Raw genomic sequence first — 22,373 nt, 5'->3', positions numbered from 1 at the left:
TGATGAATGTGAAATTATAAAATTAAATCTCTATATTTTTTTTGTTGAGAATATATATCGAACGATATAAATTTATATATTTGAAGCCCCCATTAAAACAAATATTTTGACAGTCACTGCTTGAGTTAGGGCTGAGCACAAACCTACGACCCGACTCGAAACCGATATAACTGACAATATATTGAAGCATTTAATCGGGTGTGCGTTGGATCTCATGTCAACAATTGCGAAAAATTGGGCATGAACGGTAGCATACGGACGGATGCGGGTCTCTAAAATTTTATCTCTTCATAACCGAAACTGACCGAACAACCAAGAAGAAATTATTTTTTTCCTTCTATTCCTCTCTCTTTCAATCTCGTATACTATTCACTTTGTAGTTTTTATTCATCTTTGGTACATGAGAGGAATGTTATATTTTACAAGCTTATAATACGTTGATTGAAGAGGCGTGAAAGATATTATTATATCTAATATATAGTATAGATCAATTTTAATTTCTACTTCTCTTCTACTATAAGTTTATTATTGTCTTTAGATCTACAAATTTGAAACAAAGCAGCATGTGGAGCTTATCTTCTGTTGACTCACATTTATCCTCGTGAGACGTCTCCTCACAATGATCTTATTTGGAATAAGCTTGTACCATTAAAGGTGTCCGCTTTTGCTTGGCAGTATATTAATGACAAGTTGCCCACAAAGTTTAATCTTTTTACGCGTGGATGTTTACGTAATGACTCCCTGATTTGCTCAGTTGGTTGTAATGCTATTGAAGATATTTATCATGTATTTCTGAATTGCCCCATTTTTTGTGTGGTTTGGGGTGCCATCATTTTCGGGTTGGGGATCACGTGTGCTCTCCCTGATAATACAATGTTGGCTTCCCAATTTTGTAGGGCTCATGGTTTTAGCAAAAATATTAAAACATGTCTACAAGCAATTTGGTTAGCTTCAATCTGGTCTATTTGGAAAAGCTATAAATAATAGAGTGTTCAATGAAAAGACAGTTACTATTGACCGGTTCATCTTTACCACCAAAGTTCAAGTCTGGTGGTGGTTTAAGGCGACAAAAATAGGTTTTTGTGTCGATTTAAATAATCATTGGATCCTAAATTCAAAAGTTTGTATAGTGCTTAACACAGGATGATTATGTACTTTGTTAGTTTTTCTTTGTGTATGAACTATTATCTTTAGGCACACATTGTGCTTAATTTAATTTAAAATAGTTTTTGGCCTCACCTCTTTGTTTTTTATTTTTTTCCCGTTTAGTTTTTTTTTGTCATTTGTTGGAATTAAACGCATTTCACCCTATTTGAAAATAAATAAAAATTCGATAATGAAATTTTGGAAGTAAATAAACTTTTAATCTAACATGTAATAATCAACCCAATCTACACATCACCTATACGATCCGACATCCACACAAACCAAATATATAATCGGTCAAAATTGAGTCAAAATCAAATAATTACAATTTTTATCGATTTTGTAATTTTCAGTCTGAAACAGACCGATGCTCAGGGCCGCTTGAGCCGATGTCTTAATTAAATTGCATTGGATTTTGGTTGCGATAACGATAAGGATAAATTATTACGGTATGTCTCTGAAATAAATATTATCCATGCATAGAAAAATGGGACATTCCTCTACCAAAAAAAAAAAAAGAAAAATGGGACATTCATGCATGGATTCACGTGTTCGATTGTAAGCCACACAAAGTGAATACTCACCATGTATAAACAGAGAAACACAGTTATATTTATTGTTATTTGAAGATATATTATTTTACAATTTTTTTACAACTTTTTCTATTATATTAGTAGGAAAATCCTAAATAGTATTGGGACACTAGTTAAGCACATAAATAAGAAAATTTTGCCTTAAAATATATGTATTTAATATTTTGAATGTATAAAATATTATTTTATCAACATTAATTTTATACTTTAACTGATGCTGGAGAGACACATTACCCATAAAAATATTGTCTTAATATTATCCATAATTCATTGGATAATGCGGCAAAAGTAAAAGGTGTTGAGCTTGGATCGTATGGTGTTGTGGTAAGAGTATTCAACAAAAACCAAAAAGGTCAAATTCAACAAAAACTTCATTATTAATGGTAAATTTTTTCACAGAAACAAGATTTTTGATCAATTTAAGTGCATGCAAAACATTGCTTAAAGTTAAGGGATATTGAGGATTATCTAATAATGCATTATCACAACAAATAACTGAAATATTATGACCACTCCCAACAGTAATATTATTGCTTATATTGGAATAAGACGTAAGATTGGTCCCTATAAATTTTTTAGAATTGGACTAAAAATATTGACGGAAAAAACTTCAGAACTAAAAAGTGTGAAAAAAATCTCCATAAACTATATTTAACCCTCGATTCTACATAAAATAGGTTCATGAAGTCAGTGACAACATTGATTTTAGTATAAAAGCACAGCTCCCATTACCACAAACTCTTCATTCCAAAACCACTCAATTGAGAATCCAAAAATGTCTTCTTCCACCACCTCCAATATTAAGTACTTCTCTGTTACTCTATCCATGATCTTAACATTCTTGATCTTGCTATTCAACAATGTAAACTCAACAACAGAAGAATTCATTTCCTTTGACATCCCCAAATTTGTCACAGACCAAAAGAATCTCATCTTCCAAGGCAGTGCCAATACAACCTCAACAGGAAAGTTACAACTAACCAAAGCAACAAAAAACTCCATAGGCAGAGCTCTATATTCAGCCCCTATTCACATATGGGATAGCAAAACAGGAAACACAGCTCACTTTGAAACCTCCTTCACCTTCACCATAACTGCACCAAGTTCTACTAATATTGCAGATGGTTTTGCATTCTTCATTGCACCAATTGATACAGAGCCACAAAACATAGGTCGTGCAGGTTTTCTTGGTGTTTTCAATAGCCAAACATATAACAAATCAATTCAAACTGTTGCAGTAGAAATTGACACTTTCTATAATGTTGATTGGGATACAAACAGAGATAGACATATTGGAATTGATGTAAACTCTATTAAGTCAATAAGTACTAAGTCGTTTGTTTTGCAAAATGGAAAAGTGGGTAATGTTTTGATAAGGTTTAATGCAAACACTAATGTTTTAAGTGTTAGTTTGGGATATCCTGGGATTAGTGTTTATAAACTCGATGGTGTTGTCCCTTTGAAGGATGTTGTTCCTGAATGGGTGAGGATTGGTTTCTCAGCTGCTACTGGTGCTGAATTTGCTGAACATGATATTCTTTCATGGTCTTTTCATTCAAATTTGGAGAGTAGTAATGATCTAACTTTTAATAACAAAAACAGTGTCAATCTTTCAAGCAGCTAGCTAGATCTGTGCAAAACTTACTCTCTTTGATCTTAATTATAAAGTCAGATTTATTAAATAACCGATGTATCTGATATGATGTATCTGATTAAAATCAGATAAATCAGAATCAGAAGTGAATCTTGATGGTAGGAGGGAGTATTGATTATGTAAGTGTGACCGACCAATCCAAGATTCTTGAAATAATGGTCGTTTGTTTATATCGTGTAGTAGAATGGTCTCAGTTTGGTTTTTCTTTTTTTGATTTGTTTGAAAGAATGGTCTCAGTTTGATTTTTCTTTTTTGGTTGAATAAGTTGACATTCCAGTATATCTTGTTATGTTACTTCACATGGTAATACAATTGGTCTAATGAATTCCTTTCTTATCATATCGCTCAAACAAAATGATGCATTCTTGCAAGACATAGTCTATCGTCTTTGTCCCTAAGTGCCATGCCAACACTCTTAATTTTTTTATTTTTTTACCACCGGTATTCGGACCACTGGACCGTCTAATTTAGGGATTCGGATCCTCTCCATCACTCTCCTCTCCATCTCTCTCCATCCTCTCTATCTCTCTCTTAATCTCACTCTCTCTCATTATTATTTTAAAACTTTTTATTGAAGAGAGAAATTGAAATTAAGAGAGAGATAGAGAGGATTGAGAGAGATGGAGAGGAGAGTGAAGGAGAGGATCCATTCACCCATTCACCAAATATTTTTCCTTATTCTGTCTCAAGAAATTAAGCCAATAAAAGTTTCAGAGTTTCAGCCATTGTGCTATTTAAATCCTGAAATAGTGCAACATAGGAGAAGTACCCTTGCATTTTGTTGTGTAATGGACTAAAAATTCTGTAACTGAAGTTTCCCTATATTTTGCAGGGTTTTCTTCAGATAATAGTTCCTTGATGGGACCAAAAGTTCTTGTAGATGGATGATGAATAGTGCTAAAAAAGCTTGCCATAGAGACTCTTGTACTTTCAGCATTAGACAATACTCTATGATGAGCACTCTTGAATTTATCATTTGTGATAAGCTGAAATAAAAAAAATACTGTAAATTAGCCACATTATAAGTTCTATTAAAATATGTATCTGATCAAAGACTCTGAATCAGCTACACTGTCTAGTGTATCTGATGCAGATTTTGATTTGAATGTAACGTTGGATCTATTCAGATCCAACATCTAACGCAGTGCTGCAAAATATGAATCTGGTATATCTGATCAAAGACTCTGCAACAGCTACACTGTGTAGTGTATCTGATGCAAAGCATTTTGATTTGAATGTAACGTTGGATCTATTCAGAGCCAGCATCTATGCAGTGCTGCAAAATATCAATGTCTTCAAAATGCATAACGGAATTAGGACATATAGTTATCAATGTCTTCAAAAGAAATACGAAAACATGCCTGCAGAAGATCTCCGATGTTTATAATTAGAGCCTCGGGTATAGGAGTTATATCAATCCATCTGTCCTTATGAAGAAGTTGTAGACCTCCTACATGATCTTGTAGAAGAACTGTCAAGAAAACGCCATCGGCATGTTTAAGAGCTCCCGAAGTTAATTCTGGTTGAGGACATTTTGGATAGTATTGGCCAAAAGCATAAAAGCCTTCAGTGCAACCAATATCCTTTAAATAATTTGGATTGAGACCAAGAGCTTCTGATAGTAACTCAAACAATAATGTCCCCAGTTTCATTACTTGGTTCAAGTATTCCAACAGTATGTCCCTACAAAACAAATTAAATAAGCAAGTATTCCACATTTAAGTCATTGTTTCTAGTCAATAAAATTTGGAAACTATAGATAATTATCAAATAGAACTGTTTGTCCAAATATTCAACATGTTCATACTTCATATATAATTTAAAAATTGTTTAAATATGATTTTAGTTCTTACAATTATAGCGTTTATGGTTCTAATCTCTGTAAGTTTTTTGTTTGGATTCAGTCACTAAAATTCATTTTGTTTTTAGTCCTGACATTAGCTTATTCAACCACATGACGTGATTTTGTCGGGCCACGTATGACCATGGTACTAAAAACAACAACTTATAAATTTGCAGAGACCGAATCTAAGTAAAAAAAAAAACTTAATTACAGCTTTGGTCTCCTTTTTATAACCCATTCACGAAATTGGTCTTCCTATGTTTATATCACTGAGTTTTGGTCATTCCATTAGATTTTTGTAGATAATAATTGTGATTTAACACATAGTTGCATACTACAACCTCATGATTTAAATAATTAAAAGTCATGAAATTGTATAAAACTCATTAAAAAACTTGTTTTTCGATTTCAGAAATTATTCATTTTTATAATTTAATTAATGAAATGTAAATAATTAATTCACCTGTATAAATCTATATCACTAGATTGTATGCCATGTCATTTAAAATATATTAAATCACAACTTTTTAGTATAAAAATCTGACGGGGGATCAAAACAGAGTGGTTTAAAATAACAGGACTAATGAAAAAAAGAGGATCAAAACTGTAATTAAGTCGGAAAAAAAAACTTATTGGAATAAAATACACAGTTATAATTGCAGTAACGAATCATAATTAAATATTAAAGATTCATTAGCTAAAAGATTAGAAAATTACCTGCATATTTCTGGCAGGTCTTCTGGTTTAGGAGGAACAGGAGCCATATTGCAAAGGAAAGAATCTTTCCAAGTAGCTGTAGTTGAGTTAAACAGAGTAATATTACTAAAATACATGAAAGGTTTTGGTTCACGAGTATAAAATTTCTTCTTCACCTCACTATCTTGCTCATTAAAATTTAACACCCCTTCTTTCATTTCCTTCATAGTACTCACTGGAATGCCATGATTTATAATATGAAAAAATCCAAATGTCTCTGATGCATATCTAACACTTTCGACAACCCTTCTGCGTGCAGATGGATCGTCGTGAATATTTGCAAGATCTATCAGAGGAATTGTTGTGTCACTTGAATTTGATATCTTCTTGGTGTTATCATGTGGATGAATGAACATTTGAGGGATCTTTGTAATCCCAGCATCAACAAGTCCTTTAACACCAAGTTTTGTTTCATCAAAAGCTTTTAGTTCTTTTACTCTTTCTGAATTTTCCATGGATTTTGTGCTGAAAAATGATCTGAATTCAAAAACAAAAACAAACAATATATTTTTATGAAAGTACATACAAAGCAATAAACAAAAAGACACGAGTTAAGGAAGAGTTATATTTTAATAATATACATTTTCCAATTTTTTTATTCAGAAAAAACAGAGGCTACGATTGAGTGGTGGAGAAGAGTTGAAAAAGGAACTAGAAAACTAGAAAGAAAAATGTTATCTTATTAAGGCGACGTCTAGGGTGAGGGAGTGGGTTAGGTCCCACACCGGTTGACTAGTTTTAAAAACAATGAGAACCATTAGATCAATCAAGATCACATACGGTATTCTACACTAGATCACAACTTTTTATTTTATTTGAAAAAACTCCTTTTTGTCTTCCCCATCTGTTTTCATCAATCGTGCAAACCGAGCGTTGCAGCCGGGGAAAAGTTCACCACCGCGTTGTCTCCCAACTCCGCTGCCATCGGACAATCCTGACTCTTTCTTGAAGCTCTTATAATTCATGTTCTAATCACTTCCAATTTTCCTCAAATTTGAAGTAAACACAACCAAACCTCATCTAAGTTAAAAATCTGAGTCCCCCACTCTCAAATGTATAAATTTTTTTAAAGAATTAATCTTGTACAAACATATAGTAATTTTCTTTTAGAGGGAGAAAGGATGTGTGAAATTAATTTATGCAAAGAGAGGTTTTCTTTTAGATCTGAAGATTTTTGCTTTCCTTTTCATTCCAGTATAAATTATGAAGATGGAAATTTCATTTCTTTTTAATTAATAAACCATTGCTAGATTGGATGAAATGAAGGGGAATGATTCTTTAGGAGAAATTGGAGTTCTTGTTCTCCTCTTGAAAATCGGCCACTACCAGAACTAAATTCTATGTTACTATATTCTGTATTTCCACCACGTTGTTTTGAAAATTTGTGGGGGATTACCATAGATAGCATCGTAAATAGTTGGTGGACCATTACCGTGATTTCTCTGCTAGAGTGAGACTGGTAGAATACAATTACAAAAACATCAACATTCCAAACTGACGTATCTATCACACTTGAAAACAGGGGCATCATGTTAGTCACTCCATTCTGAAACTAAAAGCATACAGTCCACTCACAACCATTTCTAAGCAATTTAACCTCCCCTAACTCATCAAAAGTCATCCATCATAAGGTGCTATGTAAAACAAACTGACTGCATGGATGGTATTCATATAAGCAGTAAGCACCAAACTTGATCAGCCAAGATTCAATTAACAGCTAATTATAATGGACTCCATAAATTATATTTAATAGATTAGTTGTCATCTTATCCAAGTAAAGCAATCTTGCATTATGGCTTTATAGGTCATAGGTTGTGCTACATTTGACTTATACCTAATCTTGCATGTGCATGAACGAAACCTCCCACCACAACAAAATCATTTATATTAATAAAGGAAGGACCTAACTCTATAATCACTTGTAAGCATTTTTAAGTGGTCCACACATACAATTATCACATCAAAATGCAATTTAAACACATAATATCATGTTAAAAACGTGTAAACTTCCTCAGATGCCAGTGATGAAAAGTTAGATAGATATATTAGATACCGTAGAGTGGCGCCTTAAGAACTTGAGTCTGTCCCCCAAAGTTGCAACATCTATCTCACCCAAGTAAGGAAAATTGACTCGGACGAAGTTGTTAAACTCATCTCTAGCTTTATTTCAAAATATTGTGTTGTGCACATCGTTGCGGTGGGATGCTTCCTTCTTGGCATCTTATGAACACCCGCAGCAGCTTTTCATCCAAGATTGGTGGCCAGTTCAAATCCAAAGCAGTTCTCTACAATGGAGTAATATAATTAGTACTCATAATTAACAATTAACCAACAAGACTCCACTAATTAACCTACCTTTGAAGCCATGTGTATCTTCGCCTGAAAAAGACAAAAAACAATCAGTTGATTTTTTTTTTTTTGACGGCATAATCAGTTGATTGTTGATGAGCATTAAATTACACAACATAGAGATGACTTTAAATCCCCAAGTAAGCATTGGATCATTCGAAAATACAGAAAATACACTGTTACAAGAGATATCAACAACAAATGCATGAATGAGCTAACACTTCCCACTTAAATTCACAGAAACATTTCAACAAACACCTAGTACTCATTATTGCATAAGCTACCTTAAATCCCACAAATGCTTCGAAATCCTTCTTCATTACATTATAATTTAAGTTAAAAAGACACATAAACATGAAATCTATAATATACGGAATCGAAAATCATAGATTTAGATTTAATTCAAACCCTAATTCAAAAACAGATCACAAGATAAAGTCTGAAATAGATTTAGATTTAGGGTACCTTTTTAACTGATGAAGAACAAGATGGAGATGAATCGGTAGATTCAGATTTTTTTTTTTTCTTTAATTTCTAATTTTTGAAGATGGAGATGAATAGGTAATGAGAAACTTTTTCTCTACCTTGAAAAAGTACGCATTGAAGTAGTAGTATGCATGATTGATTGGTGTTAACGCCAAAGAGATTGAAGTTCTACTTTGAACTAGCTTCGAATCTTCCGTCATCGACTTACGAGTTATGGTAGTTGTCGTTGGTGCTGCGGAGGTGCTGGTCGCCGTCATGGTGGTCGGTGGTTGTGGCTATGCGTTGGTGTTTTTTTTTTATCACAGGCTATGCGTTGGTGTAGTTTCCGTCAGAAAAGTTGAAGCACGTTACCAACTACCAAGGAGGTGTATGACAGGATTGTCTGTGGGCACAACAATGCATGTTCTCTATTTTAATTTTGACAGATCTAAACCATCGATCGCATCTGACGGTAAAAAATTAGTGGTCCACCGGTGAGACATATGAGATGGTCTCTTATTAATGCTTGAATGATACAAACTGTACATTGTCAACACCTATGCTTGAATGACTTACATGCATGAAAACAAGTGTCAAGAGAAATACATTCAACGTTGACGAATGATAAATGAACTACATGCAACTATACAACCAGCAATCTGTATCACATGCAAGATGTTATGGATGAATCCTACCATGAATGGGCTTGAACACAAAGGATATGGCCTTAAAGAAAAATATCAATTTCTAACAAGTAACATAATTTATTTGTGTCCGGAGGGAGTACTAATAAAGTTTAACATGTGTGGTTCCGACATCTTATTAATTAAAGTTTTAGAAACTATGTTCAAAGCATGCGTACACGGATGGTTTACTTTACTCGCAGTCTCGCACGTTGTCGGCTATTTTAATAATATTTTGACTTAGCTTAAATTCTTTCGTCCTAAAATAAATGATCTGATTTTGACTTAGTGTACTCTTCATATATATGATCTTTTTTGACAATATTTTTCTACTAATATATACATGCAAATATTAGCAGATGTTGTTTGATTTGTCTCGATGAGTATTTTTAAAATATACAACTTTTATAATTTTTAATAATACATAACTAAATATTATTGTAAAAAAAACTAAATATATTAACGATTAAAGACATGCATTGACAAACGTAAATATGTTATGGTCAAACATGTCATTTATTTTGGGACAAAGCGAATAGTATTCATTTATTTTTTGACAAAAGAGCGCATAGTATTTTGATCTCCTTATTTTTATTTTTTTTTATACTCCTATTTTAAAAACCAATATTTTGATGGCCAATTCAACAATCTTTTACAAGTAAAAGGAATGTTGAGTTGCTCACAATCAAGTATTTTGATGATGTGGCACTCTATAAGAAAAGTTTACAATCTCTATTAAAAAACCTTTTCATTATCTCCTTTAATTAAATCATTACCAACTAACTAAAATGAAAAATTATTAAATTAAAATGGACCAACTAATATATAAGATTTATATAACCACAAAATATTCATGACTATTGGAATTCTTTCAATACTAATAAAAAAAGGAATCATTATATTTCAAGCGAGTGAGTCACTTTGATATTCCAAACCTCTTTGATCAATGCCTTAAAGAACTGAATTTAATAATAATAAAAACGTGTGTGTCTCTTGCTTGAAATATACTTTTTCAATACTAAATGAATTAAAAGGGATCATTCTTCATTACTTATATTGTTTAGAAGGGATTGCTTGAAACCAAAGGGATCATACTTCTACTTAGCCTAATTAATTAAAAGGGATCGTACTTCTAATTTTATGACTCTACTTAAACATATAAGTTATTGTGATGATGTGGCACTCTATAAGAAAAGTCTACAATCTTTATTAAAACTTTTTCATATTTCATATAATAGAGTTACTCTAATAATAAATAATAAACAATAATAATGTATTAAAAAAAAAACTAACACAATTTATTGTTGTTGAATTGAGACACAAATGAATTGCAAGTAATGAAAGGTGGAATGATGCATCATGTTATTGTTTTAATTGCATTGCAATATATTATTAAAATATATATTGTATGTTACAATTTCATATTAATGCAATTGAAAACAAAGAATTCTTGGAGACACTAATATTGAATATGTAAATTTAGCTAATTATCAAACACAAGCTCTATAATACTTTATATAGACTCTATATAAAGTTAACCCAAAAGCTAATTATCACCACCACCATATTAGGAAGTCTACCTTCTATGTTTTAACAAAATTTTAATTTATCTATCTCATGGCAAAAACTCTATGGTTTCTTTGTCTAACATCTCCATGAGAAAAAGTTATGCATCTTCACCTTCCATATCTTAAAGTTACACATTATAGTGTCTTGAATTGATTTAAAAGCTATTGTGTGCATATATACAGTTACATCATAAGTATATTGGTTTTTGTCCTTGGTATGTGATGGTGTCTAACCACTTAGAATATCAGGTATGTCTACATGTAATGATTAATAAATTGATATACATATATGTGATAGTTGCCTATTAATATGTTTGTAAATTGGAATTTTTCTATTACTCTGAGTTTAGAACATCTCTAATCATTTTTTTATTTTTTTTTTAGGTTGGATATTTTTTAAAATATCAACCGGTGTTTTGTTCGATGATTAATTAAACTTTGAGTTGAATCGATTAATATGAATATGACTATTTTTTCATGTGAAGGAGAAGAACAGGATAAAACATACTTATAGTTTTGCTTACGTTGCATCCTTGCTCCTTATAAAGCCTATGAAATGACACCTCATGTAAGGATGTGTATTTAACTCTAATGGCAGTTTGTAAACCATCATTTTTTTTATTGATCTAATGTTTGTAATTAAACAACTTTTCTTTTTCATTTATTATTTTATTAGTCTAATGTTTTAGCTTATTTGTTTCTTATTTTCTTTTTCATTTATTATTTTATATAAGGTAAAAGATTTGTATAAAAAATTGTTGATTAATGGGAATATAATTAATTATTTTCATGTGAATAAGTTGAAGAGGATAAAAGAGACTTCTATTTATTGATTTTGAAGTGCCTTAAAATTTATATAGATCGAGGGTATATTGATGTTGGAGGCATTCAATTAAAAGAGGACAATCCAAATAATTTAAAAATATAAATATGTGTCTCATTTTTAAATACTATATTGTCTACAATGTGTAGGTGATCTACTTGATATCGATCAAGAGAAATATAGAAACAAAAACAAAGTAGAAATTAAAATAAGTTTTTTTTTTGTAGTTGACACTCAAGTCATGCGGTTCTTATAATTGTAATACATGCAAGAAGTTATATTGATTCAATTTGACTTAGAGGTTGTCCAAATATATAATCTTCATGCATTTATCGTATAACACTTGCCTAAATCTGGATGGTTCAATATGAGTATATATGAATTTTAATGGACGGTCCTATTTTAAGCTACGCATGCCATCTTATTCTTACAACCATAAAATGAATCGATGAAAAGAATTGTGCTAAAAACATGTTAGTTTAGAAATTGTGCTAAATACTTTTTCCTCCCACTTAGAATTGTACTAAAAACTTTCTAAATTAAATTATAAAAAGACAAAAATTATTAAATAAAAATTGTTGATGCTCATTTGTCAAAATAAATTTTAGAAATTATTAAAACTGTAGATGTTAAAATATATTTACATATATTTAGAAAATATAATCACACATATATTTAAACATATTTACACACAACTAAAATTCACCAATAATTCAAAAATTATTAATTTAATTTACATAATAATATAACTTTTTGGATAAATTAAGTACATATTCTAAAAGAATGTTTACGTTACGACTGAAAATAAAATAGTGGAATATTTATAAGAATAAGATGACATTTTTTTAAGCAAATAAGAAAATGACACATGTTAAATCTTAAATTCATCTATAAGACTTTCTTTACCTTAACCAAATAACTAAACCTAAATTCAAATATATAAAATCTTCGCCCAAACTTATATATTGACAACAACAAATATTCAAGTTTATATAATATAATAAGAAAATAAATGTTCAAGAAAATATTAAATAAGAGAGACAAAAACTAACAATAATTTTGAAGAGACACAAACCTCACCAAAAAAAAGAAAAACAAACCAAAAACAAAAGGACCAAGCAAAAAAAAAAAGTGAACCAAACAATAGACTAAAAAATTGGGACTAATAAAGTTGGAATAAAATTTCACCAAGTGAATAAGTGAGAATAAACTCCAAGAAAACGAGAGATGAGTAAGTAGATAAGCTATTTGGAACCTTAAATTGCTTAGAACGTAGTAAGCAAAATATGCTATTTGATACATAATTTTCAAAAAATGAGAACACGTGGAACAAATAGTCTCAAAGCCACCATATATGAATCATATTCTATAATCAAAACTTTTTTTAACATTTCTCATGAGCGATATTATCTATAAGTATAATTAGTTATGCCTTCAACTCTTATTGAAAATAATAAAATAAGGGATACATCAAAAATAAAAAATAAAGTGACATTTGACTATAAAATTACAACTCATATAAAGAAAACTAAAATCTTATATTATTACACTAATAAAATAAAAAATGATGCATTCTTTCAAACTTATGAAATATTATAAGAGATCTATTACATTAAAATGTAAACAAACTACGATATAAATTAATAAAAAATCTAATATTTCTAAACAACTTTTTTTTTTACTCATATACTAATATTAAATATAATCATATTTTAAAATAATATCTATTATTTAACTATATGTGATTATAATTATCGCAATTATTATTTTTTATTTATAAAAATATTTTAATTATATATTTTAATCAAACTCGTGCAACGCACGGATTTACCCCTAGTTCAACAATAAAACAGAAGTAACTGAAGCATGATAATGTTTGAACTTATAGTTGTACAATTTATTACAAATCCTTAATAGACCAACAAATGCGCAAATTTATTTTTTCCAAACAAATATTTTTCCTTATTCTGTCTCAAGAAATTAAGCCAATAAAAGTTTCAGAGTTTCAGCCATTGTGCTATTTAAATCCTGAAATGCAACATAGGAGAAGTACCCTTGCATTTTGTTGTGTAATGGACTAAAAATTCTGTAACTGAAGTTTCTCTATATTTTGCAGGGTTTTCTTCGGATAACAGTTCCTTGATGGGACCAAAAGTTCTTGTAGATGGATGATGAATAGTGCTAAAAAAGCTTGCCATAGAGACTCTTGTACTTTCAGCATTTGACAATACTCTATGATGAGCACTCTTGAATTTATCATTTGTGATAAGCTGAAATAAAAAAAATACTGTAAATTAGCCACATTATAAGTTCTTTTAAAATATGTATCTGAGCAAAGACTCTGCCTCAGCTACATTGTCTAATGTATCTGATGCAGAGCGTTTTGATCTGAATGTAGCTTTAGATCTATTCAGATCGAACATCTTTGCAGTGCTGCAATATATCAATGTCTTCAAAATGCATGACCGAATAAGGACATATAGTTATAATTTGTCGAAAAAGAAATACGAAAACATGCCTGCAGAAGATCTCCGATGTTAATAATTAGAGCCTCGGGTATAGGAGTTATATCAATCCATCTGTCCTTATGAAGTATTTGGAGACCTCCTACATGATCTTGTAGAAGAACTGTCAAGAAAACGATATCGGCATGTTTAATAGCTCCCAAAGTTAATTCTGGTTGAGGACATTTTGGATAGTATTGGCCAAAAGCATAAAAGCCTTCAGTACAGCCAATATCCTTCAAATAATTTGGATTGAGACCTAGAGCTTCTGATAGTAATTCAAACAATAATGTCCCCAGTTTCATTACTCTGTTCAAGTATTCCAACAGTATGTCCCTACAAACAAATGAAATAATAAGCAAGTATTCCACATTTAAGTCACAAGTTTGGATATGCTTTAAATTGCAAATATGAATCTATTCAATGAAATTCGGAAACTATAGATAATTATCAAATAAATAAAAACTTAATCTCAACAAAAAATGTCGAAATTGTTAGGCAAGACGTCATGACCCGGGTTCGAACCCGGGATATTACAATTATGTGAGTTTAATTTCAGTGGATTACCACTTCATCTAAAACCGAAAAAAAAGAAGCTTAATTACAGGTTTGGTCCTCCTATTTTAACTCATTCAGGAAATTGGTGTCCCTATTTATAAAGCACCAAGTTTTGGTCCTTTCATTAGATTTTTGTACTTAATAACGGTGATTTAACACATTTTAAATAATGTAACATTCAACCCAATGATACTAAATAATCATAATTATAATAAAACTCATTAATTTTTCTCATAAATTATTCATTTTTATAAGGTGACTAATTTCGTAAATGGATCAAAACAGGGGATCAAAACTATAATTAAGTAAGAAAAAAAAAAGAATTACTAGAATAAAACACAAGCAGTTATAATTACAGTAACTAAATCATAATTAATTAAAGGGTTAATAGCTTTTTACCCCCTGCAATGTTGGTGATTTTTGCTTTATCTCCCTGTAATTTTTTTTTTGCTTTTACCCCCTGCAATTCAAAGATTTTTTGTTTTTAGACTCTCACCGCACATGTAAGCATCTAACTAAACATTTAGATGATATGACTTGTATACATGTCAAATTATTTTATTTTAAATTTTTTTAATGTTAGTTGGATATTCCTTTTTTTATTAAAACAAAAAAAATGTTAAATTTCCTTTAAAAAAAAAACTGAAATACAAAATAAAAAATATTTTTTTGTTTTATTGAAAGAGAGAATATCCAGCTAGCATTAAAAAATATTAAAAATAAAATAATTTGACATGTAGACAAGTCATGTCAGCTAAATGTCCAGTCAGATGCTTACATGTGCGATAAAGGTCTAAAACCAAAAAAAAATTGAATTGCAAGGAGTAAAAGCAAAACAAAAAATTACAGGAGGGTAAAACAAAAATCACCAATATTGCAACGGGTAAAGAGCTATTAACCCTTAATTAAATATGAAAGATACATTAGCTAAAAGATCAGAAAATTACCTGCATATTTCTGGCAGGTCTTCTGGTTTAGGAGGAACAGGAGCCATATTGCAAAGGAAAGAATCTTTCCAAGTAGCTGCAGTTGAGTTAAACAGAGTAATATTACTATAATACATGAAAGGTTTTGGTTCACGAGTATAAAATTTCTTCTTCACCTCATTATCTTGCTCATTAAAATTTAACACCCCTTCTTTCATTTCCTTCATAGTACTCACTGGAATGCCATGATTTATAATCTGAAAAAATCCAAATGTCTCTGATGCATATCTAACACTCTCAACGACCCTTTTGCGCGCAGAAGGATCGTCGTGAATATTAGCAAGATCTATCAGAGGAATCGTTGTGTCCTTTGAATCTGATATCTTCTTGGTGTTATCAGGTGAATGAATGAACATTTGAGGGATCTTTGTAATTCCTGCATCAACAAGTCCTTTAACACCAAGTTTTGTTTCATCAAAAGCTTTTAGTTCCTTTACTCTTTCTGAATCTTCCATGGATTTTTTGCTGAAAAATTCTCTGAATTCAAAAAATAAAACACACAATAGTAAATAACATGTGGTTCTCAAATCATGCGTACAGAAAAGATTGTTTACTTGCACGTTGTCGGTTATTTTAATAATATTTTTGAATAGTTATGCACGAACTAGGAGTTAAGTAGTTAACACGCATTCTTGTTTGTTTGTTTAGTTTCATTGCTTATATACGGCACACACACGTGACACATGTGTTAGTGCTGTGTGTCAATCAGTGAATGAATGGATTATTATACGGTTGGTGTCCTATAAAATTGTAATTTAAATTTAATTATTGAACTCAAATGATTAATGAGTTTAGTCAAAAGACAAATCGTTTGTAAGAACATGATTTTGATTTTTTGATGAAACAAATTTTTGGTTAGGTTTTACTTATCTCATGGTTAAACTCTAACTTACTGGATATTCTTCCTAAGGCCGTATCTAAGGCAACCCGAAGAAGAGAACTGTTCTAAATCTTTAAAATTAGGGATTCAAAATAAAAATTTTGTGCTGAATAATTCTCCGAATCCAAAAACAAAAACATACAATATATTTTTGAAAGTGCATACAAAGCAATAAAAAAAAGAAACAGGTAAGAGTTATATTTTAAATTCAGTGGCGGATCTAGGACCCTGGATCAGTGGGTGCAAACTTTTTAACTAAATTCATAATTTATATAATATATATACTGTTATTTTAAATAATAATAATTAATAATAAAAATAGGAATTAATTTGTTATATATATTAACTTTGCAAAAAATATACATGACTTTTACTTGGCATAATGGTAACCGGTATTTATGGGACATCGTTGGATCCACATGTTGTCCCATTTTGGTATTTATGTATGAGAAAACATATAATATTCATTAATAACAATAACGATTGATGAAAAAAAAAGTTAAAAAAAAAGAAGAAAAAGCAAGATGGGTTCAATTGTTGTGTAGTTCGGCTAATTGGGCTGATGTTGCCGTGAGAAGAGGTAAGATTTCAAGAATTTTTTTTTCCTACCCCTACATTTATCTCTTTACCCCAACATATTTTAAGATATTCCCATTCTATCCTTATATTAAAGTGTGTTGGTATGTTAAAAGTGTGATGTGCTGGTATGTTAAAAATGTGCTGGTATGTTAATTAAAGTATGCTGGTATGTTAATTAAAGTATGCTGGTATGTTAAAAGTGTGCTGGTATGTTAATTAAAATATTCTGGTATGTTAAAAGTGTGTTGATATGTTAAAAGTGCTGCAAAATTTTACCGGAGAACTTTGTTAAATGTTCCGGTTTGTAAAATGTTAATCCACAACATAACACTTTCTTTTTCATCTTCAAACACAAAGTGTTGTGTTACCAATTGAGCAACCAACAACAATCATGAGTTTCATTTTGTAGTTGATTATGATTATTTCCTGTTTGGAGTTTTGTAATTTCTTCAAACTCAAATTAATTTTGATGATCTGACTCGAATTCAAATCCAAACCCTAATTTTCCAAATTCAATTTCTTCTCAAATTTTCTTACGAAAATGTCAGGTCGTGGAAAGGGAGGTGCAAAGAGGCACATAAGGTTCTTCGTGACAACATCCATGGAATCACAAAGTCTCACAAAGCCGGCGATTTGTCGATTGGCGAGAAGAGGTGGTGTGAAGAGAATCAGTCGTTTGATCTATGAAGAAACCAGAGGAGTGTTGAAGATCTTCTTGGAGAAAGACGGTTACCGCCATGGATGTTGTTTATGCTCTTAAGAGACAAGGAAGAAGCCTCTATGAATTCGGATGTTGAAGAAGATTCACTCTTGTTTATTTTCAATTTCTTTAGCTTTGTAATCTGAATATATTTGATTGAACCTTAGAGTGCTTGTAATGATTTTCTAAATTAATATGAATCTTGTAATTCTGTAATGAGATTGAAGCATGTTCAGTTTTACATAGCTTGAAATTGAGAGAAAATGAGAAGAATGTTTTGGTTGTTTTTCGTAGGAGCAATGGTGCAGCTTTGGTTCAATTGCTTACAAGTTACAACAACATCAACAAGAAATAAGGAAAAAAAACAAAAAAATTAAGAGTTCTTGAAAACATGTAAACCGAAAAGATTAAAGGTATTTTTCCGGTAAAGTTTTATTTATGTTTTTTTTTTTTTGCAAACCGGAAAACATTTTAAGCAATATCATGTGGGGGTATAACAAACCAGAACACTTTGAAAAGTGTTTCGGTAAATGTTAACAAACCGGAAACCAAGTAGCTAATCGGAAAAGTTAGAAATTGACAAGGAAAAAAAATTAAAAAATATAATAAAATAAGGGTAAAATGGGCATTTTTTTAAATATGTAGGGGTAGAGGGTTAATTGTAGGGGTAGAAAATAAAATTTTCAGATTTCAATGGGGATTTCAATGGGCTTAGATGAAAAATCATTGGATAAGGTGCAAACTAAAATATTCAGGGGGTGCAAGTGCAGAATATAATAGAGTGTTAAATGTAAATGTGAAAAATTCAGTGTGTGCAAGTGCACACTCTGACTTACATGTAGGTCCGCCCCTAATTTTAATAGTATACCTTTTTTATTCATAAGTGTATTAAAAAACAGAGGCTATGATAGAGCGGTGGAGAAGAGTTGAAAAGAAACTAGAAAACTAGAAAATAATAAAGTTTTGAAGAAAAATGTTAGGTTACTAATGCTTGAGTGATACAAAGTATATTGTAAACTTCTATTTATAGAAGAGTAACCATAATGACTTACATGCATGAAAACAAGTGTCAAGAGAAATACATGCAACATGACAAGTGGTAAACAAACTACATTCAACTATACAAGTGTGATTCATGCAACATGTCAAGTGTATCACATGCGAGATGTTATGGATGGATCCTACAATGAATGAACTTGGATCACAATGAATATGGGCTTAAGAAAAATGTCAATTTCTAACAAGTAGCCTATAGTTTTGTTTTTTTTTTTTTAATGGAAAATTATTACTAATATATTACAATGTTATGTTAGTTTTTCTCAAACCTTGTACCTTCAACTCCTACCCTTAGCTCAACTAACTTAATCAATTGAGTTACTCATCACATAGTGGTTACACTTACGTGGTTACACTTACACACTATAAGTGTAGAATAAGTATGGAGAAATAGAGAATTCAGAGTTCAAACTCCAAACCATCCAATAATTTTTCTCATAAAATTGAGAGTTGAACATAACTCAACCATATACAGGGACGGAGCCATGTTGGTGACAATGGGGGCACATGCCTGCACTATTTTTTAAAAGCAAATATTTTTAGTAGTGTACTCAGTGACGGAGCCAGAAATTTTCAATAGAGGGGGCATTAAATAAATTTGTAGCATTAAATATAGATTATATTTTATTTTTGAGAGGATAAATATACATTGTAAATATTCTCTACAACCTATAATAATTTTGAAAATTTGAAGTTTTTATTTTTTCCATTTTTCAATCTATAAAAATATCTTTCCACATAATTAGTAAACAATATCTCTCTACACTGTAAAGAAAAGTAAGTAAACGATATATTATTCAACTGTTGCAATTGTCACGAGTATTATTGATCAAAAATAACTTTAAAAGTAAATATATCAATGGATACACAATGTTACCAAACAAATTTTTTTTTTACTATAAAACATACTAATAAATTATAAACTAGTTTATTGACATTACCAAGCATAGTCTAATTGTTATTTGACAAATGGTCATGCTAATTAATGTTTCGGGAGCACTAATTAAGCAAGCCAAAAAGAAGTAAATTTCACATTAGAAAAAACAAGTCTTTTTTTTTTTTTTTTTTTTATAATTTTAAAAATTTAATTATACAATTTACTTATTTACCATTTTAGTTTTGGGTCTTGCTAACGATTTTCTAATGCGCTGACTTTATAAATATTTATAAAAATTCTATTAATATTTACTATTTAAGATCTTAAATAGTGTCCAGGGCACTAGCATTTGCCATTAGTTTTTTAACTAAAACTAATGACATGGACTAAAAAATGTATAACGTATGTACTCAGTACTTGTGTAGTGAATGGATGGAAATGAGCACAACTTTTAGATTCATGTAACAAATTTTTTGTGAATGATACATGAATGTGATCTAGCCATATATGCTATAAAAAAATTTCCCAAACCTTTGTGCAGGCCAGTGCCCCCATCCTCCTCTAAGTGCCTCCGTCCCTGAGTGTACTACTACTATTTGATATTGCACACCCAAGAGAAATGGTATAAGCTACTCCATTAATCCACATACATAGTATAGTATGATTAGTTGTTACATTTATTTTTGAAATCAAAATTATAAATATATTCATAAATATTCTTTTTTTATTAGTTATTTTGATCATGTCTGTTTTAATGTAATTAATTTAGCCATCAAATGTGATTTTTATTTATCAGTTTAATCTATAAAATTACTAATCATAGGGACATTAAAGACATTTGCAATTTTGATACATTTAGAACGTATAGTGGCAACATCTCACATATTTAGAGACTAAAATGGTTGTTTGACCAAAGAAAAAAGAAACAAACCACACAAGTATAACAACGAGAATTGATATTACTTCCTCTAGTTTTAAATATAAGCAAAATTTAAAATATATTTTATCTAAATATAAGTCAAATACATTTTGACTGTTCCACATATTTAAAATATATTTGATGTATTTCACTGATATTATGAATCAAATACATCAATTTTTGTTGATTCGCTTATAAAAAGAACCAAAGATAATACAGTGCCCCCTATTCAAAATTTCTAGCTCCGTCAGTGACCATGCATAACCGATTTATAAGGTGAGTATTGCCTCTTACTTATAATTAAACTCATGTTCAGACCAACTCACATTTGATGTGAGACTTCTTAACACACCATTCATGCCCAACACTATTAGGCTTAGTGCGTGGATGATGGAACATTTGAGGGATTTTTGTAATCCCTGCATCAACAGACAGATTCTAGGGTAGGAGATCTTAATAGGTCTCTCACTATGCACAACATGTTTTATGCATTGGATTAAATGTAGTACATGATATTATGGTATATTGTTAGCATTATATTTTTATTTTTATTTTTATTTTTTTTCCTCTTTTTTTAATCAACAATATATCCTCTTTTTTTTTTTTTTACTTTTTAAATTTTTTGGGCAAGAGTTCTTATGAGCTAAAATATCTATTTGGTAACCGTCTTTTTACCGTGAGCTTATTGCTTATTTTAGTAATATTTTCTAGACGCAATTTTAATTATATTTTGAGCTTATATGTTATCACTTTTTCTTCCATTTTTACCCTTATTACTTTATCTAAAATCCAATTTTATCCTTTATAGCTATGAGATCAACTTGTGTAATAGGATAATGATTATGAACAAAAATTGTGTTTTGAACAAATTGATCAAAGTCATTTTTTATGTAACTTCAATCACTTAATTTGATTCAATCTTTTTGAATTAAACTTTTCTACAGTTGCAACATTAAATTCTTGCAATTTTTTTCATAAGCTAAACGCATCTAGAGATAAAGGAGAGTGTAGATATTCGACTAAATTGGTATATTTTTAAACACCCTCATCGTATACCTATAGTTCATTCAACCGAGTTATGATCTGGTTTGGTCATGCAGTTTGACCAGTGATCCAATGGTTCGACTAATGAACTAGCGATCCAGTATCTTACTGGTTTGATGGCCGGTCTAGTTTTAAAACATTAGATGGGCAGACTAGCCCTTACCCTAAAAGAAACCAAATAAACGCAGTACAAAAAAAAAATCCCTACAAAGGGAAATCGTAAAGAGTTGTAGCTATCAGTTTGCGAAATGCCTCCCCATTTCATAGTGACATGTGAGATGTGACACCCTGTGTTATATGGTTGCCCTCCATTCTTAGCCAATTGTTTCTTCTTCTTCTTCTTCCTTTAACTTTTACTAATAATAGGAGTGAAAGGCCTTTTAGATTTTT

The 22,373-nt window shown here is 30.5% G+C and overlaps 3 protein-coding genes and 1 long non-coding RNA gene across 8 annotated transcripts; 2 read left to right on the top strand and 2 right to left on the bottom strand.

Moving 5' to 3' along the window:
* Positions 1-2,402: 2,402 nt before the first annotated feature.
* On the top strand, positions 2,403-3,720 carry LOC123902892 (lectin 1-like). Its single transcript, XM_045952715.1, has one exon. It carries the CDS (start codon positions 2,515-2,517, stop codon positions 3,361-3,363), a length of 849 nt encoding a protein of 282 aa, XP_045808671.1. The 5' UTR covers positions 2,403-2,514; the 3' UTR covers positions 3,364-3,720.
* A 284-nt stretch (positions 3,721-4,004) lies between these two features.
* LOC123902882 (1-aminocyclopropane-1-carboxylate oxidase homolog 1-like) lies at positions 4,005-16,562 on the bottom strand. 2 transcript variants are annotated; one of them, XR_006807777.1, is made up of 4 exons: positions 15,890-16,545; positions 14,399-14,720; positions 13,831-14,150; positions 4,005-4,048 (listed from the first exon to the last, which is right to left on the bottom strand). XR_006807777.1 is itself a non-coding variant. In XM_045952699.1 (3 exons), the coding sequence occupies exons 1-3, from the start codon at positions 16,381-16,383 to the stop codon at positions 13,902-13,904; spliced, it is 1,065 nt and encodes a 354-aa protein (XP_045808655.1). In that variant the 5' UTR covers positions 16,384-16,562; the 3' UTR covers positions 13,728-13,901. The 2 variants fall into 2 exon arrangements, 1 of the variants encoding a protein (XP_045808655.1); XM_045952699.1 differs by lacking the exon at positions 4,005-4,048 and having other exon boundaries at positions 13,728-14,150; positions 15,890-16,562.
* On the bottom strand, positions 4,051-9,198 carry LOC123902857 (1-aminocyclopropane-1-carboxylate oxidase homolog 1-like). Of its 4 annotated transcripts, none has more exons than XM_045952672.1 (6): positions 8,807-9,198; positions 8,348-8,371; positions 8,046-8,277; positions 5,954-6,469; positions 4,755-5,076; positions 4,051-4,379 (listed from the first exon to the last, which is right to left on the bottom strand). In XM_045952672.1, the coding sequence occupies exons 4-6, from the start codon at positions 6,445-6,447 to the stop codon at positions 4,128-4,130; spliced, it is 1,068 nt and encodes a 355-aa protein (XP_045808628.1). In that variant the 5' UTR covers positions 6,448-6,469; positions 8,046-8,277; positions 8,348-8,371; positions 8,807-9,198; the 3' UTR covers positions 4,051-4,127. The 4 variants fall into 4 exon arrangements, with proteins under 4 accessions (XP_045808628.1, XP_045808644.1, XP_045808621.1 ...); XM_045952688.1 differs by having other exon boundaries at positions 8,926-9,157; XM_045952665.1 differs by having other exon boundaries at positions 5,954-8,277.
* A 740-nt stretch (positions 16,563-17,302) lies between the features above and the next one.
* On the top strand, positions 17,303-18,306 carry LOC123902900. The gene is made up of 2 exons (XR_006807779.1): positions 17,303-17,388; positions 17,936-18,306. It is a non-coding gene; the product is annotated as an uncharacterized LOC123902900 (long non-coding RNA).
* Positions 18,307-22,373: the final 4,067 nt, after the last annotated feature.

The sequence above is a fragment of the Trifolium pratense genome, linkage group LG1, assembly GCF_020283565.1.
Source record: "Trifolium pratense cultivar HEN17-A07 linkage group LG1, ARS_RC_1.1, whole genome shotgun sequence".
Taxonomy (NCBI): Eukaryota; Viridiplantae; Streptophyta; class Magnoliopsida; order Fabales; family Fabaceae; genus Trifolium; species Trifolium pratense.
Note: the sequence above shows the minus strand (reverse complement) of the source record. Positions and strands in the feature narration are given on the sequence as shown.

What these genes read in the sequence shown, in the direction of transcription:
- LOC123902892 (XM_045952715.1), top strand. Translation starts at nt 2,515, where the DNA reads ATGTCTTCTTCCACCACCTCCAATATTAAGTACTTCTCTGTTACTCTA.
- LOC123902857 (XM_045952665.1), bottom strand. Translation starts at nt 6,516, where the DNA reads ATGTACTTTCATAAAAATATATTGTTTGTTTTTGTTTTTGAATTCAGA. An exon ending in GACCTGCCAGAAATATGCAG is followed by an intron (nt 5,077 to 5,953) that starts GTAATTTTCTAA and finishes TTTGTTTTGTAG; the next exon opens with GGACATACTGTTGGAATACT. An exon ending in ACATCGGAGATCTTCTGCAG is followed by an intron (nt 4,380 to 4,754) that starts GCATGTTTTCGT and finishes TTTTTATTTCAG; the next exon opens with CTTATCACAAATGATAAATT.
- LOC123902882 (XM_045952699.1), bottom strand. Translation starts at nt 16,383, where the DNA reads ATGGAAGATTCAGAAAGAGTAAAGGAACTAAAAGCTTTTGATGAAACA. An exon ending in GACCTGCCAGAAATATGCAG is followed by an intron (nt 14,721 to 15,889) that starts GTAATTTTCTGA and finishes ATTTGTTTGTAG; the next exon opens with GGACATACTGTTGGAATACT. An exon ending in ACATCGGAGATCTTCTGCAG is followed by an intron (nt 14,151 to 14,398) that starts GCATGTTTTCGT and finishes TTTTTATTTCAG; the next exon opens with CTTATCACAAATGATAAATT.